At 45.2% G+C, this 20,389-nt stretch overlaps 1 protein-coding gene across 4 annotated transcripts in view; it reads right to left on the bottom strand.

The window, feature by feature from the left end:
• Window positions 1-20,389, bottom strand: part of LOC140491290 (collagen alpha-1(XXVI) chain-like) — a 214,319-nt gene that overhangs the window by 10,160 nt on the left and 183,770 nt on the right. For all 4 annotated transcript variants that reach the window (XM_072589269.1, XM_072589270.1, XM_072589267.1 and 1 more), the window contains 4 exons: window positions 16,664-16,753; window positions 12,860-12,894; window positions 11,569-11,613; window positions 4,565-4,609 (listed from right to left, as the gene is read on the bottom strand). In XM_072589269.1, the coding sequence (XP_072445370.1) occupies window positions 4,565-4,609; window positions 11,569-11,613; window positions 12,860-12,894; window positions 16,664-16,753 (215 nt within the window). The remainder of the gene's footprint in view (window positions 1-4,564; window positions 4,610-11,568; window positions 11,614-12,859; window positions 12,895-16,663; window positions 16,754-20,389) is intronic.

Raw genomic sequence — 20,389 nt, 5'->3', positions numbered from 1 at the left:
GGTTGGGGCTGGAGTGGAGGATTGCGCGTTGTGAGGGTGAGAGGTTGGAGTGGGGAAGGGGGGGGTTGCGGACAGATTGAGGCGGTCAATGTCCCAGTAGCAGTTGGAAATAAAGAGGTTGAGGGCGGGTAACAGACCGGCATGGGGTGTCCACATGGATGGGGTGTGTTGCAAGTGGGTGAAGGGGTCTTCGGAAGGTGGGTGGGAGTCCTGATTGAAAAAGTAAGGTTGGAGACAGAGGTGGAGGTGGCGGACGAAGTGTTCGACGTCGCAACGCATGTTGAATTTGTTGATCCATGAATGGAGGACGATGAAGATAAGGCCTTTGCTGAGGACTGATTGTTCGTTCTCAGCGAGGGGGTGGTCTGGGGGGATAGTGAAAATTCAGCAGGGCTGGGAGCTAGGACCTGGTGTGGGGCTGGAGCTGGGAGGGGGGGCAGAGACTGAGTGGGCAATGGTAGTGGGGAGACCGAGTGGGAGGGTGACATCATTTACAGAAGTGATGCTCACCCCGGGCGTCGCGGGAGGGGGGTTAGTGGCTGGAGGTGGTGACAGTGGGATCCATGCCGGGGGCGGGGGTGGGGGGGTGGGCAGGTGTCAGTAGTATCCAGGTGAGTGGGGTCAATGGGGTCGGAAGTGGTTGTGATGACAGCAGCTGCAGGGGAGGAAGTAGCCATTGTGTTGATATGGCTAGTCCAGATGAGTCTTCAGTTAACAGTAACTCCTAGGATGCTGATAGTGGGAAGTCAGTGATGGTAATATCATTGAATTCTTTCTTGTTGAAGAAGTTCATTGCCCGGCATTTGTGTGATACAAACGTTATTTCTCACTTGTCAGCTCAAGCCTCGATATAGTCCAAATCCTGTTACATTTGAACATGGACTCCTTGATGTCTGAGAAATCACAAATAGTGCTGAACATTATGCAGGCATCAGTGAACATCCTCGATCTGACCTTATGAAGGAGGGAAGGTAATTGATGAAGCAGCTGAAGATGGTTGGGCCTTGGATACCACCTTGAGGAACTCCTGACGAGATTCAACATATTGTCTAGTTAACACCAATTGTTACAGTTAACCTGAGAATGCAACTTTTAAAAAAAAGTTTTATGATTTACACATGAAAGAAGTGAAACTATCATGGTATCCCAACAGGCAATCAAGGTATTTTTCAATGTATAATTTCAGTTACATCACACTGTAAATTTTTGCTATAAATTCTGTGCCTTACAATTGTGTCCTCCACAACCATCTGATGAAGGAGCGACGCTCCGAAAGCTAGTGTGCTTCCAATTAAACCTGTTGGACTATAACCTGGTGTTGTGTGATTTTTAACTTTGTACACCCCAGTCCAACACCGGCATCTCCAAATCCTGTAGAGATGTCCTAGAGCTAAGATGACTGACCTCCAACAACTACAACCTATCTTCCTATGTTCTAGGTGTGGCTCCAATCAGTGAAGAGTTTGTCCAAATATTCCAAATTTCCCTCTGCACGTCCCTTCCATGTTTTTCCACACAGTAACCTCTCCTTCTGTTGACCAGAATGTCGAAAAGAAATCTCTGAATTTTGCTTTCTCTGCATAACATCCTTTCAGCTAGACAATCTGATTGGAAAGTTTCACCTGGATGAGAAGAAGGGGGTGAGAAGCTGTGACCTTATTGGTAGGCTAGATTCTTATTTCAAATCATACCCTGCCAACACCAGAACCAATGATCCCTAAACTGGTCCCAGGGATGAGAGGACCTGTGATAAGAGGATAAATAAATAAATTGGGCCAATATTTTCTGCGATTTTAAAGAATCAGCTGATCTTATTGAAACAAACAAGCTACAAAAATGTACAACAATATCTTTACTTGCTTAGGAGGCTAGGGACATTTGACATGTCCATAAGGACTCTTACCAATCCTTATAGATGCACCATAGAAGGCATCCCATCTGGAGACACCACAGTGTGGAATGGCAACTGCTCTTCCCAAGACTGCAAAAAACTCCAGAGAGTCATGAACATAGCCCGGTCTACCACGAAAACCAGCCTTGCATTTATTGACTCCACCTATACTTCCCACTGCCTCGGGAAAGCAACCAACATCATCAAAGACCCCGCCCACCTTGGTTATACTGTCTTCCATCTTCTTCCGTCGGGCAGAAGGTATGAATGTTTGCATACACATACAAATAGATTGAAGGACAGCTTCTTCCTTGCTATTATAAATGGACCTCTCAAATTTTAAATTTAGTATTGATCTCACTCTCTGTGCGCCCATTCACTACGTTCTGTTACCTTAATTCACTTTATATGGAATGGGCTGCCTGCACTGCATGCAAAACAAAACTTTTCATTGTACCTAGGTACATGTGACAATAACAAATCAAATCAAAATATACAGGACTCTCATGGGTCTTGACAGCATAGGCATTGACAGGATACATTCCCATTGGCTAGGAAATCCAAAACATGATTTGGGTGGGGATGGGGGTGGTTGAGGTGGGGGCGGTGGGGGGGTGGGTGGTGGGCGGGGTGGGGAGTGGGTGGAATGGAGGGTCACAGTCTCAGGATAAGGGGCCATTCATATTTGGGGTGGCACAGTGTCTCAGTGGTTAGCACTGCTGCCTCACAGCTCCAGGTCCCAGGTTCAATTCCAGCCTCGGGCGACTGTCTGTGTGGAGTTTGCACATTCTCCCCGTGTCTGGTTGGGTTTCCTCCGGGTGCTCTTGTTTCCTCTCACAGTCCAAAGATGTGCAGGTTAGGTGAATCGGCCATGCTAAATTGCCCGTAGTGTTAGGTGCATTAGTCAGAGGGAAATGGATCTGGGTGGATTACTCTTCGGAGGGTCGGTGGGTTGGGCCAAGGGGCCTGTTTCCGCACTGTAGGGAATCTAATCTAATCATATTGGATTGTGTGGAGGAGAAATTTCTCCAAAGTGCTGTGCATCTTGGGAATTCTCTGTCTCAGGGAATTGTGGATGCTCCAGACTGGGATATTCAAGATTGGGATCAACAGATTTTTAACCTCTCAAGGAACTGAGAGATATGGGGAAATGGAGGTGATGCCTATAATCATATTAAATGGTGGATCAGGCTTGATGGATTGAAGGGTCTACTTTGCTGCTATTTGTTAAGTTTGTAAAATTATTTATTCCACAAGAGTGGGACTGAATGTTTATAGCTGGCTCAACTAATCTAAGGTTGGTGGATATTGCTAGCTTGTGGGAAGACTCCTACGTAGTGGGCAGTTTGGATGTGTCCAAGTCTTGGTATGGGTAGATGGGTATTGGAGGAAGGACAGCAGATTTTTCTGAAGGAGTGGTTGGCAGGGAGGTGACCAACAATGGACTGGCAGTGCAGGAAACTGACTGCTGTGGATAGTACCTATCTTCTGTGGCAGTGAATGGGAGAAGCTATCTCTGACACTGCAATTGGCTCTGAGTCTGGGATTGTCTCACCTCAAAGAAGCTACTGGAATCCTGTTTCATTGAAATTCTCAAAAGAATTTCTGAGTGATACATAATCATTTATATAAAAGATGAGAATCATTACATCAGGGTGAAAGCATTCGAAAGTTTCAATGTCCAAGACTATTAACAGGTGGGAAGTACTAGCATCAGATCCTCTTGGTGCTGACATACAATTTATTATGTCCCACAGCTTTACAGTGTCCCAGATAGATTCAGGTCAATTAAACTGATTGGCACAGAGGACTTGAAGCAATGTGCGTGTGCGAAAGGCATTTGTAAAAGCCAGACCTACAGAACTTTCTGCATTAATGGTAAGACATATCTGCAGGACCATTTAGCATCTGCCTGACATACACCTCCACCGTCAGCATCCCCCCACCCACACACAAACACACACACAATCATGCAGTAGACACAGAAATGTGAATTTGTGACATGTGCATTTGATTAAACCTCACATTTCAGTCTCTTCCATGGTTTGAGCTGATGGGATCAATTTTTGGGCGCAACAAGTGTTAATGCAGACAGACCCCTATCAGGAACTTACGTCAGTGCAGTGCCAGTCCTGGGCTGATGCTGTGGTATGAACACTGACTGATAGAGCATCATTTAGAGTCACTAATGACACATTGGTAGCTGGCAGCCTGGTGCTTTACCCCTCCTCCTCCTCTCTGCAGGCTCTGATATGGTTTACCATGGTATCTTTCTCTAATGTTTCTCCTCCATTATTCAGCCACTGGGAACTGCACCCATTCGGTTCCACTCACTCACTGTAGACCAAGTACCTCCAGTAATGGCCTCTTTTCACAGTCAGGAACTGGCACTTGCAGAGTTCCCCAAGATGAAAGTGAGGACTGCAGATTCTGGAGATTACAGCTGAGAGTGTGGTGCTGGAAAAGCACAGTAGGTCAGGCAACATCTGAGGAGCAGGAAAATTGACATTTTGGGCAAAAGCCCTTCATTAGGAATGAGTTTCCCAAGGACCTATCTTCAACTCAATGCTCTTCTTCATCTCTACACACTGCTTTTTGCCGATTCCAACTGGGGAAATAATGTACCAGACTCTGATTGTATTGGTTACTGACTCTAACTGGAGATGAACTTACTGGTAAACCTCTGTAGCCACTCTCACCACGCAAGCCTGGTTGGCCCTGTAGATAGAACAAGATAATATATTAATGAAGCAAAACTGCTCTTAGAGGGCAGTAGGAGAACTCAGCAACTCAGGCCTTTCCCGAGGCCTCTGAAAATTGTAAAGTAAGCAGGATTTGTTCAATAATTACCTACTCATTAATACCTAATGTGAAAGTATTCTGACAAACTACAATGTGGTAGAATATGGAGAAGAGAATAAAGTTTCATGCTTCAAAGAGGAGAAGGAATTAGAGGATAGAAAGCAAGAGTAAATGGGCCTTTATAACTTGGCATAATTATTTATTATAGTTTGGTGAGATAAATTATTGTAGTTTGGTGCAATTAATTTTTGCAGTTAGGTGTTCACTGTAGATCAATTGAATGAAAATTCCACCATCTACTTTGGCAGGATTTCCCCAGAATGGTTCCCAATTCTGTGTTACTAATCAAGCAACAATACCACTTGGCCATCATGTGTATGCATCGGTGACTATGCTATATGTTCTCTAATATTTTAACGTAGGTATATGTCATCCATCAGATCAGGGGCTTTATCCTCCAAGTTTCATTGGTTTATCAATTGTCTCCATTCTTTTTATTTCTTCCTTAATCACCCTTTATATTGGTTATTCTCTCTGGTAAATACTGAGAGAAAGTAATTTGAAAATGTAAAATCCTGTTGCGTGATTTCTTCTACAGACCACTGAAAATGCTTTTTAAAAGTTAGCAGATTCTCTGGAAATTTTAACAAACTACTCAATATTTCTGCCTCTTCATTGTCACTCGTTGTGAGTACCTCATGGCCCTATTCCCATCCTGGTCCATGTACTGTTCTTTCTGAGTTGTGGAATACTGCACTGTTTATTTTTACTTTCCTTGACAGTTTAATTTCATTGTTTCACTTTGCATTCCTGATTGTTGATTTGATATTTGACATCTAGTGTCATCCTTTCCCTTGTTTCTAATGTTTACATCTTTATTGAAGTTCAATTTTACCCTTATGAACACTGACTGATAGAGCATCATTTAGAGTCACTAATGACACATTGGTAGCTGGCAGCCTGGTGCTTTACCCCTCCTCCTCCTCTCTGCAGGCTCTGATATGGTTTACCATGGTATTGTTCTCCAATGTTTCTCCTCCATTATTCAGCCACTTATTGAAGTTCAATTTTACCCTTATTTCTTTATAAATTCACAGTATTTTACTGTTGATTAGTTTGGCATTGTTTGATTAATTTGTGCAAAACTTTAACCAAATAAAGTATCAGCACCACTCTTCTGTTTGTCTATCATTCTTTTTTAGTTTATCTTCCATTCTTTCCCTCCTTTTGCTATTGGTTTGAACTTTGCATTACTTAAACTTTTCTCAATCTTCATCTTGAAACTTTTTTCACTTTTTCATTTTGTGGGATGTGGGCATTGCTGGCTGGGCATTTATTGCCCGTCCCGAGTTGCCCCTTGAGAAGGTGGCAGTGAGCTACTTTCTTGAACCGCTGCCGTCCACCTGCTGTGGGTTGACCCACAATGTCGTTAGGGAGGGAATTCCAAGATTTTGACCCAGCAACAGCGAAGGAACACCAATGCATTTCCAAGTCAGGATGGTGAGTAGCTTGGAGAGGATCTGCTGCCCTCGTCCTGCTAGATAGAAGTGTTTTTGGGTTTGGAAGATGCTGCATGAGCATTTGATGAATTTATGCAGTGCATTCTGTAGATAGTACACACTGCTGCTGCTGCTGCTGCTGAACGGCAGTGTGGCACGGTGGTTAGCACTACTGCCTCACAGCGCCAGAGACCCGGGTTCAATTCCCGCCTCAGGCGACTGACTGTGTGGAGTTTGCACATTCTCCCTGTGTCTGCGTGGGTTTCCTCCGGGTGCTCCGGTTTCCTCCCACAGTCCAAACATGTGCAGGTCAGGTGAATTGGCTATGCTAAATTGCCCATAGTGTTAGGTAAGGGGTAAATGTAGGGGTATGGGTGGGTTGCGCTTCGGCGGGTCGGTGTGGACTTGTTGGGCTGAAGGGGCTGTTTCCACACTGTAATGTAATGTAATCTAATGAGCGTCGGTGGTGGAGGGAGTGGATGTAGTGCCAATCAAGTGGGCTGCTTTGTCCTTGATGGTGTCCAGCTGCTTGAGTGCTGTTGGGGCTACGCTTATCCAGGCAAATGAGGAGTATTCCAACATACTCCTGACTTGGGCCTTGTAGGTGGTGGACAGGCTTTCGGAAGTCAGGAGGTGAGTTACTTGCCGCAGCATTCCCAGCCTCTGACCTGTTCTTGTGGCAACTGTGCTTGTGTGGTGAGTCCAGTTGAGCTTCTGATCAATGATAACTCCCGTGGGAATGATAGTGGGGGTTAAGTGATGGTCACACCACTAAATGTCAAGGGGTAGTAGTTAGACTGTCTCTTATTGGTGATGGTTATAGACTAGCATTTGAATAGTGCGAATGTTACTTGCCACCAGTCAGCCCAAGCCTGGATATTGTCCAGAACTTCTTGTATTTGGCACAGACTGCTTCAGTTCCTGAGGAGTTATGAATGATGCTGAACATTATGCAGTCATCAGCAAACTTCAGACCTAATGATGGAGGGAAGATCATTGATGAAGCAGCTGAAGATGATTGGGTCTAGGACAGCATCCTGAGGAATTCCTGCAGAGATGTTCTGGAGCTGAGATGACTGACCTCCAACAATCATGACCACCTTCCTATGTGTCAGATATGACTCCAACCATCAGAGAGTTTACTCTGATACCCATTGATTTCAGTTTTGCTTGGGCTCCTTGATGCCACACTCAGTGGAATGCAGCCTTGATGTCAAGGGCTGTTGCTGTCACCCTCACATCTAGAATTCAGCTGTTTTGTCCAAGTTTGAACCAAGGCTGTAATGAGGTCAGGATCTGAGTGGCCCTGGCGAAAGCCAAACTGGGTATCACTGAGCAGGTTGTTGCTGAACAAGTGCTGCTTGATAATACTTGATGACATCTTCGATCACTTTACTGATGATTGATAGTAGAATGATGGGGCGGTAACTGGACGAGTTGGATTTGTCCTGTGTTTTACGCACAGGACATTCTTGGGCAATTTTCCATATTGTCGGGCAGATGCCAGTGTTGTAACTATATTGGAACAGTGTGGCTAGGGGAGCAGCAAGTTCTGGAGCATAAGTCTTCAGGACTATTATTGCAATGTTGTCAGGGCCCGTAGGCTTTGCAGTAGCATGGTGACAGTGCCACACAACCGGACAGAGGTTATTCTCAATGTGAAGGTGGGACTTCGTCTCCACAAGAACTGTGAAGTGGTCACTCTTACCAATACTGTCATAGTCAAATGCCTTTGGTGGGAAAGATGCTGGAGTCAATTATAAAGGATGAAATTACGACACATCTGGATAGCAGTAACAGGATAGGTCAGAGTCAGCATGGATTTATGAAGGGGAAATCATGCTTGACTGATCTTCTGGAATTTTTTAAGGATGTAACTCTGAAGATGGACAAGGGAGATCCAGTGGATGTAGTGTATCTGGACTTTCAGAAAGCCTTTGATAAAGTCACACATAGGAGGTTAGTGAGCAAAATTAGGGCGCATGGTATTGGGGGCAAAGTACTGACTTGGATTGAAAATTGGTTGGCTGATAGGAAACAAAGAGTAGTGATAAACGGCTCCATTTTGGAATAGCAGACGGTGACCAGTGGGGTACCGCAGGGATCAGTGCTGGGACCGCAGCTTTTTACAATATATATTAATGATATAGAAGATGGTATTAATAGTAACATTAGCAAATTTGCTGATGATACAAAGCTGGGTGGCAGGGTGAAATGTGAGGAGGATGTTAGGAGATTACAGGGTGACCTGGACAGGTTAGGTGAGTGGACAGATGCATGGCAGATGCAGTTTAATGTGGATAAATGTATGGTTATCCACTTTGGTGGCAAGAACAGGAAGGCGGATTACTACCTAAATGGAGTCAAGTTAGGTAAAGGGGCAGTACAAAGAGGTGTTCTTGTACACCAGTCAATGAAGGTAAGCATGCAGGTACAGCAGGTAGTGAAGAAAGCTAATAGCATGCTGGCCTTCATAACAAGAGGGATTGAGTATAGAAGCAAAGAGGTTCTTCTGCAGCTGTACAGGGCCCTGGTAAGACCACACTTGGAATATTGTATGCAGTTCTGGTCTCCAAGTTTGAGGAAAGACATTCTGGCTATTGAGGGAGTGCAGCATAGGTTCACGAGGTCAATTCTTGGAATGGCGGGACTATCTTATGTTGAAAGATTGGAGCAACTGGGCTTGTATACCCTTGAGTTTAGAAGACTGAGAGGGGATCTGATTGAGACGTATAAGATTTTTAAAGGATTGGACACTCTGTAGGCAGGAAACATGTTTCCGCTGATGGGTGAGTCCTGAACCAGAGGACACAGCTTAAAAATAAGGGGTAGGCCATTTAGGACAGAGATGAGGAGAAACTTCTTCACCCAGAGAGTGGTGGCTGTGTGGAATGCTCTGCCCCAGAGGGCAGTGGAGGCTCAGTCTCTGGATTCATTTAAGAAAGAGTTGGATAGAGCTCTCAAGGATAGTGGAATCAAGGGTTATGGAGATAAGGCAGGAACAGGATACTGATTGAGGATGATCAGCCATGATCATAATGAATGGTGGTGCAAGCTCGAAGGGCAGAATGGCCTACTCCTGCACCTATTGTCTATTGTCTATTGCCTTTGAGGCAGCAGATTGGTAAGGATGAGGTCAAGTATGTTTTTCCCTCTTGTTGGTTCCCTCAGCACATGCTGCAGACTCAATATGGCAGCTATGTCCTTTAGGACCCAACCAGCTCGATCAGTCATACTGCTGCTGAGTCACTGTTGGTGGGGAATATTGAAATCACCATCCCAGAATGTCTTTTATGCACTTATTTCCATCCTCAGTGCTTCCTCTGAGTGTTGTTCAACATGGAGGAATACCAATTCATCAGCCAAGGATGATATGTGATAATCAGCACATTTCCTTGCCTGTATTTAATCTGAAGCCTTGAGACTTCTTGGGATCCTGAGTCAATGTTGAGCACTCCCAGGGAATCTCCCTTCTGACTGTGTATCACCTCCATGCTGTCCCATCAACAGGACAGACTCAGCAGAGGTGGGTGATGGTGGTATCTGGGACATAGTCATATTCACAAAATCATACCTTACAGACAATGTCAGGTTGTTGCTTGACTAGTCCATGAGATAGCTGTCCCAATTTTGGCACTAGCCCCCAGATATTAATGAAGAGGACTTTGCAGGGTCAACAGGGTTGTTTCTGCCGTTGTCTTTTCCGGTGTCTAGGTCGATGCCAGGTGATCCATCTGGTTTCATTTATTTAAGATTGTGCCATTATTGGTACAACTGAGTGGCTTGCTAGGCTATTTCAGAGGACAACTGAGAGTCAACCACATTGTTGTGGGTCTGGAGTCACATGTCAACCAGACCGTGTGAGGATGGCAGATTTCCTTTCCTCAAGGACATTAGTGAAACATATGGGTTTTTCCATCAATCCACAGTGATTTGATAGTCATCAGTAGATTCTTAATTCTAGATTTTGTTTCATTGAATTCAAATTCCCTATCTGCCGTGGCTGGATTTGAATCTGACCCCTCAGAACACTATCTAGGACTCTGAATTAATAGTCTCATGATAATACCACTAGGACATCACCTTCCCACCACTAGGCTATCACCTTCCCTTAATATGTTGAGATTGCTATTGCCTAGAGCCTCCTCTCTGTATACTTTCCAGCATGGCTCGGCCTCATTTCTCATTCTTAGATCGGCAAATGATCCATGCAAGTCTAAGCACATTATAAGGAATCCTCTTGGCTTTTTTACAACTATACCAGCCAGATTCTAACTCTAAAAGGAGAGAAAAACCAGGAGGCATAATGGAGAAAGGTGAGAACCAGAAACAATAAGAACACATTACCATATTGGGTTATGAAGGAATCCATGCAGAGAAATCCAACCATCATGAAGAGTTAAAAAGGCAAATGTTACTTCCCTACCTAACCAAGCTTTAAAGAATTGCTAGGGTTCACTTCGTTAAAGAATTTCACAGTGCCTGACCACAAGTTGCTACATGGTCTGCAATTATCTCAAAAATTACAATCCACCACATGGCTTTATTCAGACTATATAGTGTCATGCAGACTATATAATGCTTAGAGCTTTACAAGTTAGGGAATATTGATTGGAATACTGATCACACACATCATACGGTTACATTTTATTTATTCATTCATAGGGTGAGAGCATCACTGTCTAGGCCAGTGTTTATTGTCATCCCTAATTGCCCAGAGGACAGTTAAGAATCAACCACATTGCAGTGGGTCTAGAGTTACATGTAGTCCTGCTGAGGTAAGGATAGCAGTTTCCTTCCCTAATTGACATCAGTGAACCAGATGAGTTTTTAGGACAATTGAGAATGGCTCCATGGTCCTCATCAGACTCTTAATTTCAGATTTTTATTGAATTTAAATTTCACCATTCGGCATTAAAGGATTTGAACTTGGGTCCCCAGAAATTTAACTGGATTAACAGTCCAGGAATAATACAAACAAGGCCATCAGCTCCTCCAATCCCCTTCTCCTTCCAGATAACCTTACGTAAAGAACTAAATGTGGTCATTTGTATCTACTTATTTTTACTAAAACAAGCAAATACTTCAAAAGTACTTAATTAGCTGTTGGTCATTTGGTGATATCCAGTGGTTATGAAGGGCACTATATAAATGAAATTCTCTCTTTTCTTTATCAGTAGAAAGTATTCATTGTTGGGAAAGTTTTCACCATCTATAGTGGATACCAATAATCTGTAGCAAAGAGCTGAATCCTTCTCTCCTGCCCTTCATCATATTCTGTAGTGGATATAGCAAGTGAATTGATCCCTGCCCAAAGAGGGCTTTCCACGTACTACAACAAAACCAACCAGCAGCAAATCAGAAGCTTGCACTTACTCTGTCACCTGAATCCCCTTTTGGACCAGGCGTGCCTTGATTGCCCTAGAATTTAACAAAAAGAAACACAAATGATGTTATTGTTTATGTTGAATGATCAGTAAGTACTCTTATAATGGAAGCTCTCAAGGAGCAATAGCTTCTTCCGTACTGTCCAGTCCTTAGATTGTAACCCTCAAAACTGCTGACTTGCTAATTGGTCAATACGTCTGCAAAAGGCCCTTAGATACCCTCTGGGTATTGCTCTGGAAGCCAGTTGAGAACTTTGTGCTCCTGTCACAGTGGAGGGCCTGAACTCTGAATGCCCTAACTCAGAGGTGAGAGTGCTCCTAACTGAACCACAGCTAATATCTCTTCTGTATAGTGATATGTGGAAGATTATAGCAACCGCTCAGAATAAGCTGAACTCCCTGCCCAATCATTTGCAGCACAGATTGAAACCTGATTCCTGACAAATTCTGAGTCGGAATCATCACCAGCTGACTTGAAACTGATAGTGGGCACTGAGCTCACCCCTTCAAAGAAATGGGCATTGCCACTCTGCCCACCTGGATGGCCTGCATCGAGAGATATTTTGGTAACTGACTTGGATAAATATTTCAATCAACTCCCTGGTCTTATAGAAAGGTTGTTAGGTTCATAACATCAGATCCTCGTCACTGAATTATTGCAGGGTTACTTGAATCTTTCCAAAGTTGCATTTGCAGTCAGTACTTATCTGCTGTGGGTCGAGGAAGAAATGGAAGCCAGCATTCTTCCAGCCACCTAGAATGGGTGCAGGCATGATGGGCTGAGTGGTCTTCTTCTACACTGTAGCTGTTCTGTGATTCTTCTACCTATCGTCAACCACATGCCCCACCCTTCTCAGCTGACCTGTGGCTGTCCCTGTGCGAGACCAAATCTAGTGGTAGGGACTGCACCAAGGGAGGAGAGTTAGAGGTGTTTACAACATACAGGTGTCCATTTGGCCCATTGTGTCCCTGTCAGCGATTCATTAATTGAGCAATCCAAACTATTTTGCCGTGTTCATGAGAAGATTTGTCTGTTGACAGTCCAGCCTGCGCTCCACATTGTTACTCATGGGAGGGGAGTGTAAGGGAAAGCTGATAATTGAGGGAGCAAGCTGGGTGTAGCAACTGTTAACTGAATGGAGAATTTTCAATGAACCATCACAGGGTAGACCTGAAACCATGAATTGATGGGATGTTACTCTGCAATGTGTCTGCGACAGGAGCGTTGTTTCTACGAGAGTTAATGTACTGGATGAGCAATGTGTTGGGAAATTACTCACTTTAGGTCCGGAAGCTCCAGGAGGTCCAGGAAGTCCTAGATAAACAAACAACAACAAAACACAGAGTTTCCATCATTGATTTAGAGAAATAGAGTGAACAACAATTAGAAAATAATTATAATTACACATTACTCACTCAGAACTAAGTTTGCTTTTTTTGTTGATTTTTGGTTAATCCCACCTTTCAAACCTACGTTCAGCTGAGCATTTCTGTTGCAACTTTATCCATGAATATTGTCTTGATGGAAGTTTGCAGTTAATGACCATTCCATGGAGTCTAATGAAACTGGAATTGTAGTCCATGTTTGGTCAGTTACAGGCCAGAAGAAAGTGAGGACTGCAGATGCTGGAGATCAGAGGCGAGAGTGTGGTGCTGGAAAAGCACAGCAGGTCAGGCAGCATCCGAGGAGCAGGAGCATTGACGTTTCAGGCATTAGCCCTTCATCAGGAATGAACTCATTCAGGGCTAGTGTAATTTACACGTTGGCAGTGCACCAGGTAAGGACAGGGAACTGTAAGGTTAATGTGTACCAGATCGAGGAAGACTGAATGCCCAGGGTCAGTCTCAAACCTGCTGTTAGCATTGCCATAGCAACTCTTAAAGGAATTTTGGAGCTTGGAATATTTTGAGGGATATGGCTGATTTAAAGTCACAGCTAAAAATTCCATTCAGGCATTAAAAGGTGAGATATTAAAATGGATATTTCAGCCCAATCTAATCATAACGAGAATAATAAGTCTTTCAGAACCTATGAGTTGGTGAGAGAAAATTTTATTTATTCATGGGATGTGGGCATTTCTGGCTGGGCCAGCATTTATTGCCGGCCCCTAGTTGTTTTTGAGAAGGTAGTGGTGAGCTGCCTTCTGGAACTGCTGCAGTTCCCATTCTCGAAGTGAAACAACAATGCTCTTAGGGAGGGAATACCAGGGACAGTGGAGGAACAGTGATATATTTCCAACTTATAGTCTGGGCATCATCTGAGTATCAGGGCCAGACCATTCGGTAAAGACGTTAGGAAGTATTTCCCGTTACAAAGAGTGGTAGATATTTGGAATTCTCATCTCATCCACAAGTGGATGCTGGATCAGTCGTTAATTTCAAATCTAAGCTAGATCAATTTTTGATTGAAGGATTAAAGAAGATGGAGTGAGGCCACGTATCAGTCATTATCTCATTGAAAATGGTAAAACGTGTTACTCACCACAGTATTCCTAGCCTCTGGCCTGATCTTGTAGCCACAGGTATATATCTGATGAGTCTAGTTGAGTTTCTGGTCAACAGTGACTCTTAGCACATTGACAAGGGAAGATTTAGTGATGGTAACATCATTGAATATCAAGGGGCAATTATTAGATTGTGTCTTGTTGGAGACGATATTGTCTGACACTTGTGTGGTGCTAATGCTATTTGTCCTTCATTGGCCCAAGCCTACATACTGTCAGTGTAGGGAAGGAATTACAGCCTCTGCCCAATAACAATATAAAGAATGAATGAAATATTTCCATTCACATAGCACCTTTCCTAAATCAGGATAGGCCAAGAATTTTGATTAGATTAGCTTTCTTACAGTGTGGAAACAGGCCCTTTGGCCCAAAAGGTCCACACCGACCAGCCAAAGCGCAACCCACCCACACCCATCCCCCTATATTTACCCCTTCACCTAACACTACAGGCAATTTAGCTTGGCCAATTCACCTAACCTGCACATTTTTGGACTGTGGGAGGAAACCGGAGCACCCGGAGGAAACCCATGCAGACACGGGGAGAATGTGCAAACTCCACACAGTCAGTCGCCTGAGGCAGGAATTGAACCTGGGTCTCTGGCGCTGTGAGGGAGCAGTGCTAACCACTGTGCCACCGTGCCGCCCAATTATGCAGCAAGGAAATATGTTTGAAGTGTAATCTCTATTGTTGTATCAAATGCAGCTCTTGTTTCTGAACACTCAACATCATTTCCTCTGATTAAGCTCATCTTGAACTGGGAGCACTGTCTCTTCCAGGAACATTGGAACAGAAATAGATCATTCAGCCCCTCATTCCTGTTCTATTGCTCAGTTCAATAACAGCAATCTTATTTTGTAATCCCACTCATCAACATTACTTCCATCTCCCTCAAGTACACTGGTACAGGAAGCCATTTATCTTCCATCTCCCTCAAGTACACTGGTACAGGAAGCCATTTATCTTCCATCTCCCTCAAGTACACTGGTACAGGAAGCCATTTATCTTCCATCTCCCTCAAGTACACTGGTACAGGAAGCCATTTATCTTCCATCTCCCTCAAGTACACTGGTACAGGAAGCCATTTATCTTCCATCTCCCTCAAGTACACTGGTACAGGAAGCCATTTATCTTCCATCTCCCTCAAGTACACTGGTACAGGAAGCCATTTATCTTCCATCTCCCTCAAGTACACTGGTACAGGAAGCCATTTATCTTCCATCTCCCTCAAGTACACTGGTACAGGAAGCCATTTATCTTCCATCTCCCTCAAGTACACTGGTACAGGAAGCCATTTATCTTCCATCTCCCTCAAGTACACTGGTACAGGAAGCCATTTATCTTCCATCTCCCTCAAGTACACTGATACAGGAAGCCATTTATCTTCCATCTCCCTCAAGTACACTGGTACAGGAAGCCATTTATCTTCCATCTCCCTCAAGTACACTGGTACAGGAAGCCATTTATCTTCCATCTCCCTCAAGTACACTGGTACAGGAAGCCATTTATCTTCCATCTCCCTCAAGTACACTGGTACAGGAAGCCATTTATCTTCCATCTCCCTCAAGTACACTGGTACAGGAAGCCATTTATCTTCCATCTCCCTCAAGTACACTGATACAGGAAGCCATTTATCTTCCATCTCCCTCAAGTACACTGATACAGGAAGCCATTTATCTGCTTGTGCCAGTTATATCATTACATGACCTAATGCCATGAACCTTAATACCTGTCGCGGGGGGTTGGGGGGGGACAAAAATTTATTAACAGTAGGTTTAAATTCACAACTGACCAAACATCTACTGATGCTTTCAGGAGAAGTCTCCAAATGTTCCCCACTCTTTGTAGAAGAGCAGGGAAGATACTTGTTGTATGTTGAATAATATTTATGCCTCACCCAACAACACAAAATCCCCAGATTATCTACTCATTACCACGCTGCTGTTTCTTGCTGGGTGGGCATAAACTGATGTTATTCCTGCTGTAAAACAATGACTGTGCTTCAAGAGTTGCAATATTGGCTGTAAAATCATACTTCAATGCCCTAAAGATAGGAAAAGTTGCCACATAAATGCAAGGAGCTCCTTTTTTATGCCTGGCTCCTCAGTTTGCAATAAAAAAATGGTTCTAAAACTTAATTCTCTGGTTATTCTTCCATCTTGCATTCCCATCTCTAGTCTCACCATCTCTCAAAACCATATACTGTCTCTAGCTGGGGAAACCATGAGGTTACTGCTCTGAGATTCAAACAGAGATATGTTGAAGCTGGTTGCTATGGTGGGCCTTGAATGACTCCTCTCCAATCTACTCTGTGGACAGCCTGGATTAATGAGAGCTTGAGTCTTCTGATGATGTTATGTCTGAGGCTAGACACACGAGGTGTGAGGATGTGAACCCAGAACAGCTCCTCCCTTCGACTTCACCACCTCTGGAATATTAACATCACTTGCTTTCAATGAGCCGCTGTATTCCCACTGTGGGTGATCAACCTGAGTTGTCTGATCCACATATTCATCAACCACCCAGCTGTTTAACAAAGAAAACCTCCTGGAAATATTTGTAAAGATGAGAGTAACCATTACCTGGTGTTCCAGCTGGGCCTGGTTTCCCTGGGAAACCAGGAAGGCCTCTCAATAAATGTTCAGTCCCAGTGGGAAAAACTGGCATCTCGGCTGGAGTTGGAGAGAAAAGATAATTAACACGAGTAACTGGGTGAAATGTCATTGTTTTGAATTGTAATCATTATATTCTGATTGTCTGTCTTCCTTGATGTTGATGGTCACCCCAGTGTCACTGTGGAATGTTTCAGAGAACACCTCTGGTCCACACATACCAAACAACCCCACTGTCCTGTGGCCAACCACTTCAACTCCCCCAAGAACATGCAAATCCTTGGCCTCCTCCACCGCCAAATCAATGCTACCCACCAACCGGAGGAAAAATACCTCCTCACCCACCTCAGGACCTTACAAGCACATGGCATCAACATCGACTTCACCAATTTCCAGATCTCTCCTCCCTCCACCTCATCCAACTCGGCACCACCCATTTGAACTGTCCATCTTCCTTCCCACCTATCTGCTCCACCTTCTCCACTGACCTGTCACAATTATCCCCACCGGCATCCACCCATCACTACCCCAACTACCTCCCCCCGCCCCCAGCAACCATTCACCCCTCATTTATCTCTCAGCTCCCTTCCCCCTCCAAATTCCTGTTGAAGAACTAATGATTTTCCTGCTCCTTGCATGCTGCCTGACCTACTGTGATTTTTAAGTACCACACTTTTTGACGCTCTTGATACCCAACAGCATCGGGGCGAATGGGCAGCAACATTTCACCTAGAATCCTGCCATATCTCATCACTAATAGTGACAGTAGATGGCAGCCAACATCCCCTTTAGAGGCTCCCCACACACTTTTGGAGCCCCTACCACTTCAAGAGATCCCCATTCCCCTCAAAGATATTTCCCTCCACACAATGGGACTCCCAAAATAACTGCCCTCTGCTGTAGATACTCCACAACTGACCTATGTACTGCAAATGCACCAACCTGCATACACCCTAAACGCACCGACCTGCATACCCCCTAAACACACTGACCTGCATACCCCCTAAACACACATCTGCATATCCCCTAAACACACTGACCTGTGTACCCCCGAAACACACTGACTAGTGTACGGCCGAAATAAACTGACCTCCATAGCCCCCTAAACACACTGACCAGCATACACCCTAAACACACTGACCTATATACGCCTAAACACGCCAACCTGCATACCCCAAAACACAGTGACCTGCATAACCCCTAAACACACTGGCCTGCGTACCCACTGAACACACTGACCTGCAAACCCCTTGAACACACTGACCTGCGTACCCCCTGAACACATTGACCTGCGTACCCCGTAAACACACTGACCTGCATACCCCCTGAACACACTGAACTGCGTACCCCGTAAACACACTGACCTGCATACCCCCTGAACACACTGAACTGCATACCCCCTGAACACACTGACCTGCATACCCCCTGAACACACTGAACTGCATACCCCCTGAACACACTGACCTGCATACCCCCTGAACACACTGAACTGCATACCCCCTGAACACACTGACCTGCATACCCCCTGAACACACTGAACTGCATACCCCCTGAACACACTGAACTGCATACCCCGTAAACACACCGATCCTCATTCTCCTAAACACACTGACGTGCGTATCCCCTAAACACACTGATCTACGTACCCTCTAAACACACTGACCTGGGTACCCCCTGAACACACTGACCTGCATACCCCCTGAACACACTGACTTGCGTAGACCCTAAACACACTCACCTGCATAGCCCAAAACACAGTGTCCTGCAACCGCCCCTAAACACACTGACCTGTGAACCCCCTAAACACACTGACCTGTGAACCCCCTAGACATACTGACCTGTGAATCCCCTAAACACACTGACCTGTGTACCCCCTAAACACACTGACCTGTGAACCCCTAAACATACTGACCCGCGAACCCCAAAAATCATTGACCTGCGAACCCCCTAAACACACTGACCTGCGAATCCCCAAACACATTGACCAGCGTACACCCCAAACACATTGACCGACGTACACCCTGAACACACTGACCTGTGAACCCTCAAACACATTGACCTGCGTACCCCCTGAACACACTGACCTGCGTACCTCCAAACACATTGACTTGCGTACCCCCTAAACACACTGACCTGTGAAACCCCAAACACACTGACCTGTGTATCCCCCACATTGACCTGTGAACCTCCTAAACATACTGCCTGCAAAACCCCATAAACACACTGACCTGTGAACTCTGTAAACTCATTGACCTGTGTACACCCTAAACACACTGACCTGTGTGCCCCCTAAACACACTGACCTGCATACCACCTGAACACACTGGCCTGCGTACCCCGTAAACATACTGACCTGCCTATCCCCTAAACACACTGACCTGCATACCCCTTAAACACACGGACTTGTATACCCTGAAAAACACTGACCTGTAAACCCTAAAGACACTAACCTGCATATCCCCTGAACACACTGACCTGCATATCCCCTGAACACACTGACCTGTCTACCGCCTGAACACACTACCTGTGTACCACCTGAACACACTGACCTGTCTACCGCCTGAACACACTACCTGCGTACCACCTGAACACACTGACCTGCATTCCCCCGGAACACACTGACCTGTGTACCCCCTGAACACACTGACGTGCATACCCCCAAAATACACTGACCTGCATACCCCAAAACACACTGACCTGCATACCCCCTGAACACACTGACCTGCATAGCCCCTAAACACACTGACCTGCATACCCACTGAACACACTGACCTGCATACCCCCTAAACATACAGGTCTGCGTACCCCCTAAACATACTTACCTGCATACCCCCTAAACGTACTGGTCTGTGTACCACTAAACACACTGACCTGCATACCCGCTAAACACACTGACCTGCCTACCCCCTAAACACACTGACCTGCATAACCCAAAACACACTGACCCACGTATCTCCTAAACACAGTGACCTGCGCACCCCCTTAACACACTGATGTGTATAAGCCAAAACACAGTGACTGCAACCCTTCCCCTAAAGACACGGACTTGCGTACCCCCTTAACACACTGACCTGCATATGCCCTAAACACACCGATCCTCATACCCCTTAAACACACTGACTTTCGTACCCCCTAGACACACTGATCTGCGTACCCTCTAAACACACTGACATGCGTACCCCCTGAACACACTGACATGCATACCCCCTGAACACACTGACTTGCGTAGACCCTAAACACACTCACCTGCATAGCCCAAAACACAGTGACCTGCAACCGCCCCTAAACACACTGACCTGCGAACCCCCTAAACACACTGACCTGTGAACCCCCTTGACATACTGACCCGCGAACCCCCTAAACACACTGACCTGTGAATCCCCTAAACACACTGACCTGTGAATCCCCTAAACACACTGACATGCAAACCCCCTAAACACACTGACCTGCGAATCCCCAAACACATTGACCTGTGTATCCCCCAAACACATTGACCTACATACCCCTAAACACACTGACCTGCAAACCACCTAAACATACTGACCTGCGAACCCCCTCATCTCATTGACCCTCGTACCCCCTAAACACACTGACCTGTGAACCCCCTAAACACACTGACCTGCAAACCCCCTAAACATACTGACCTGCAAACCCCCTAAACACACTGACCTGTGAACCCCCAAACTCATTGACCTG

Source organism: Chiloscyllium punctatum, chromosome 19 (genome assembly GCF_047496795.1).
Source record: "Chiloscyllium punctatum isolate Juve2018m chromosome 19, sChiPun1.3, whole genome shotgun sequence".
Classification (NCBI taxonomy): Eukaryota; Metazoa; Chordata; class Chondrichthyes; order Orectolobiformes; family Hemiscylliidae; genus Chiloscyllium; species Chiloscyllium punctatum.
Note: the sequence above shows the minus strand (reverse complement) of the source record. Positions and strands in the feature narration are given on the sequence as shown.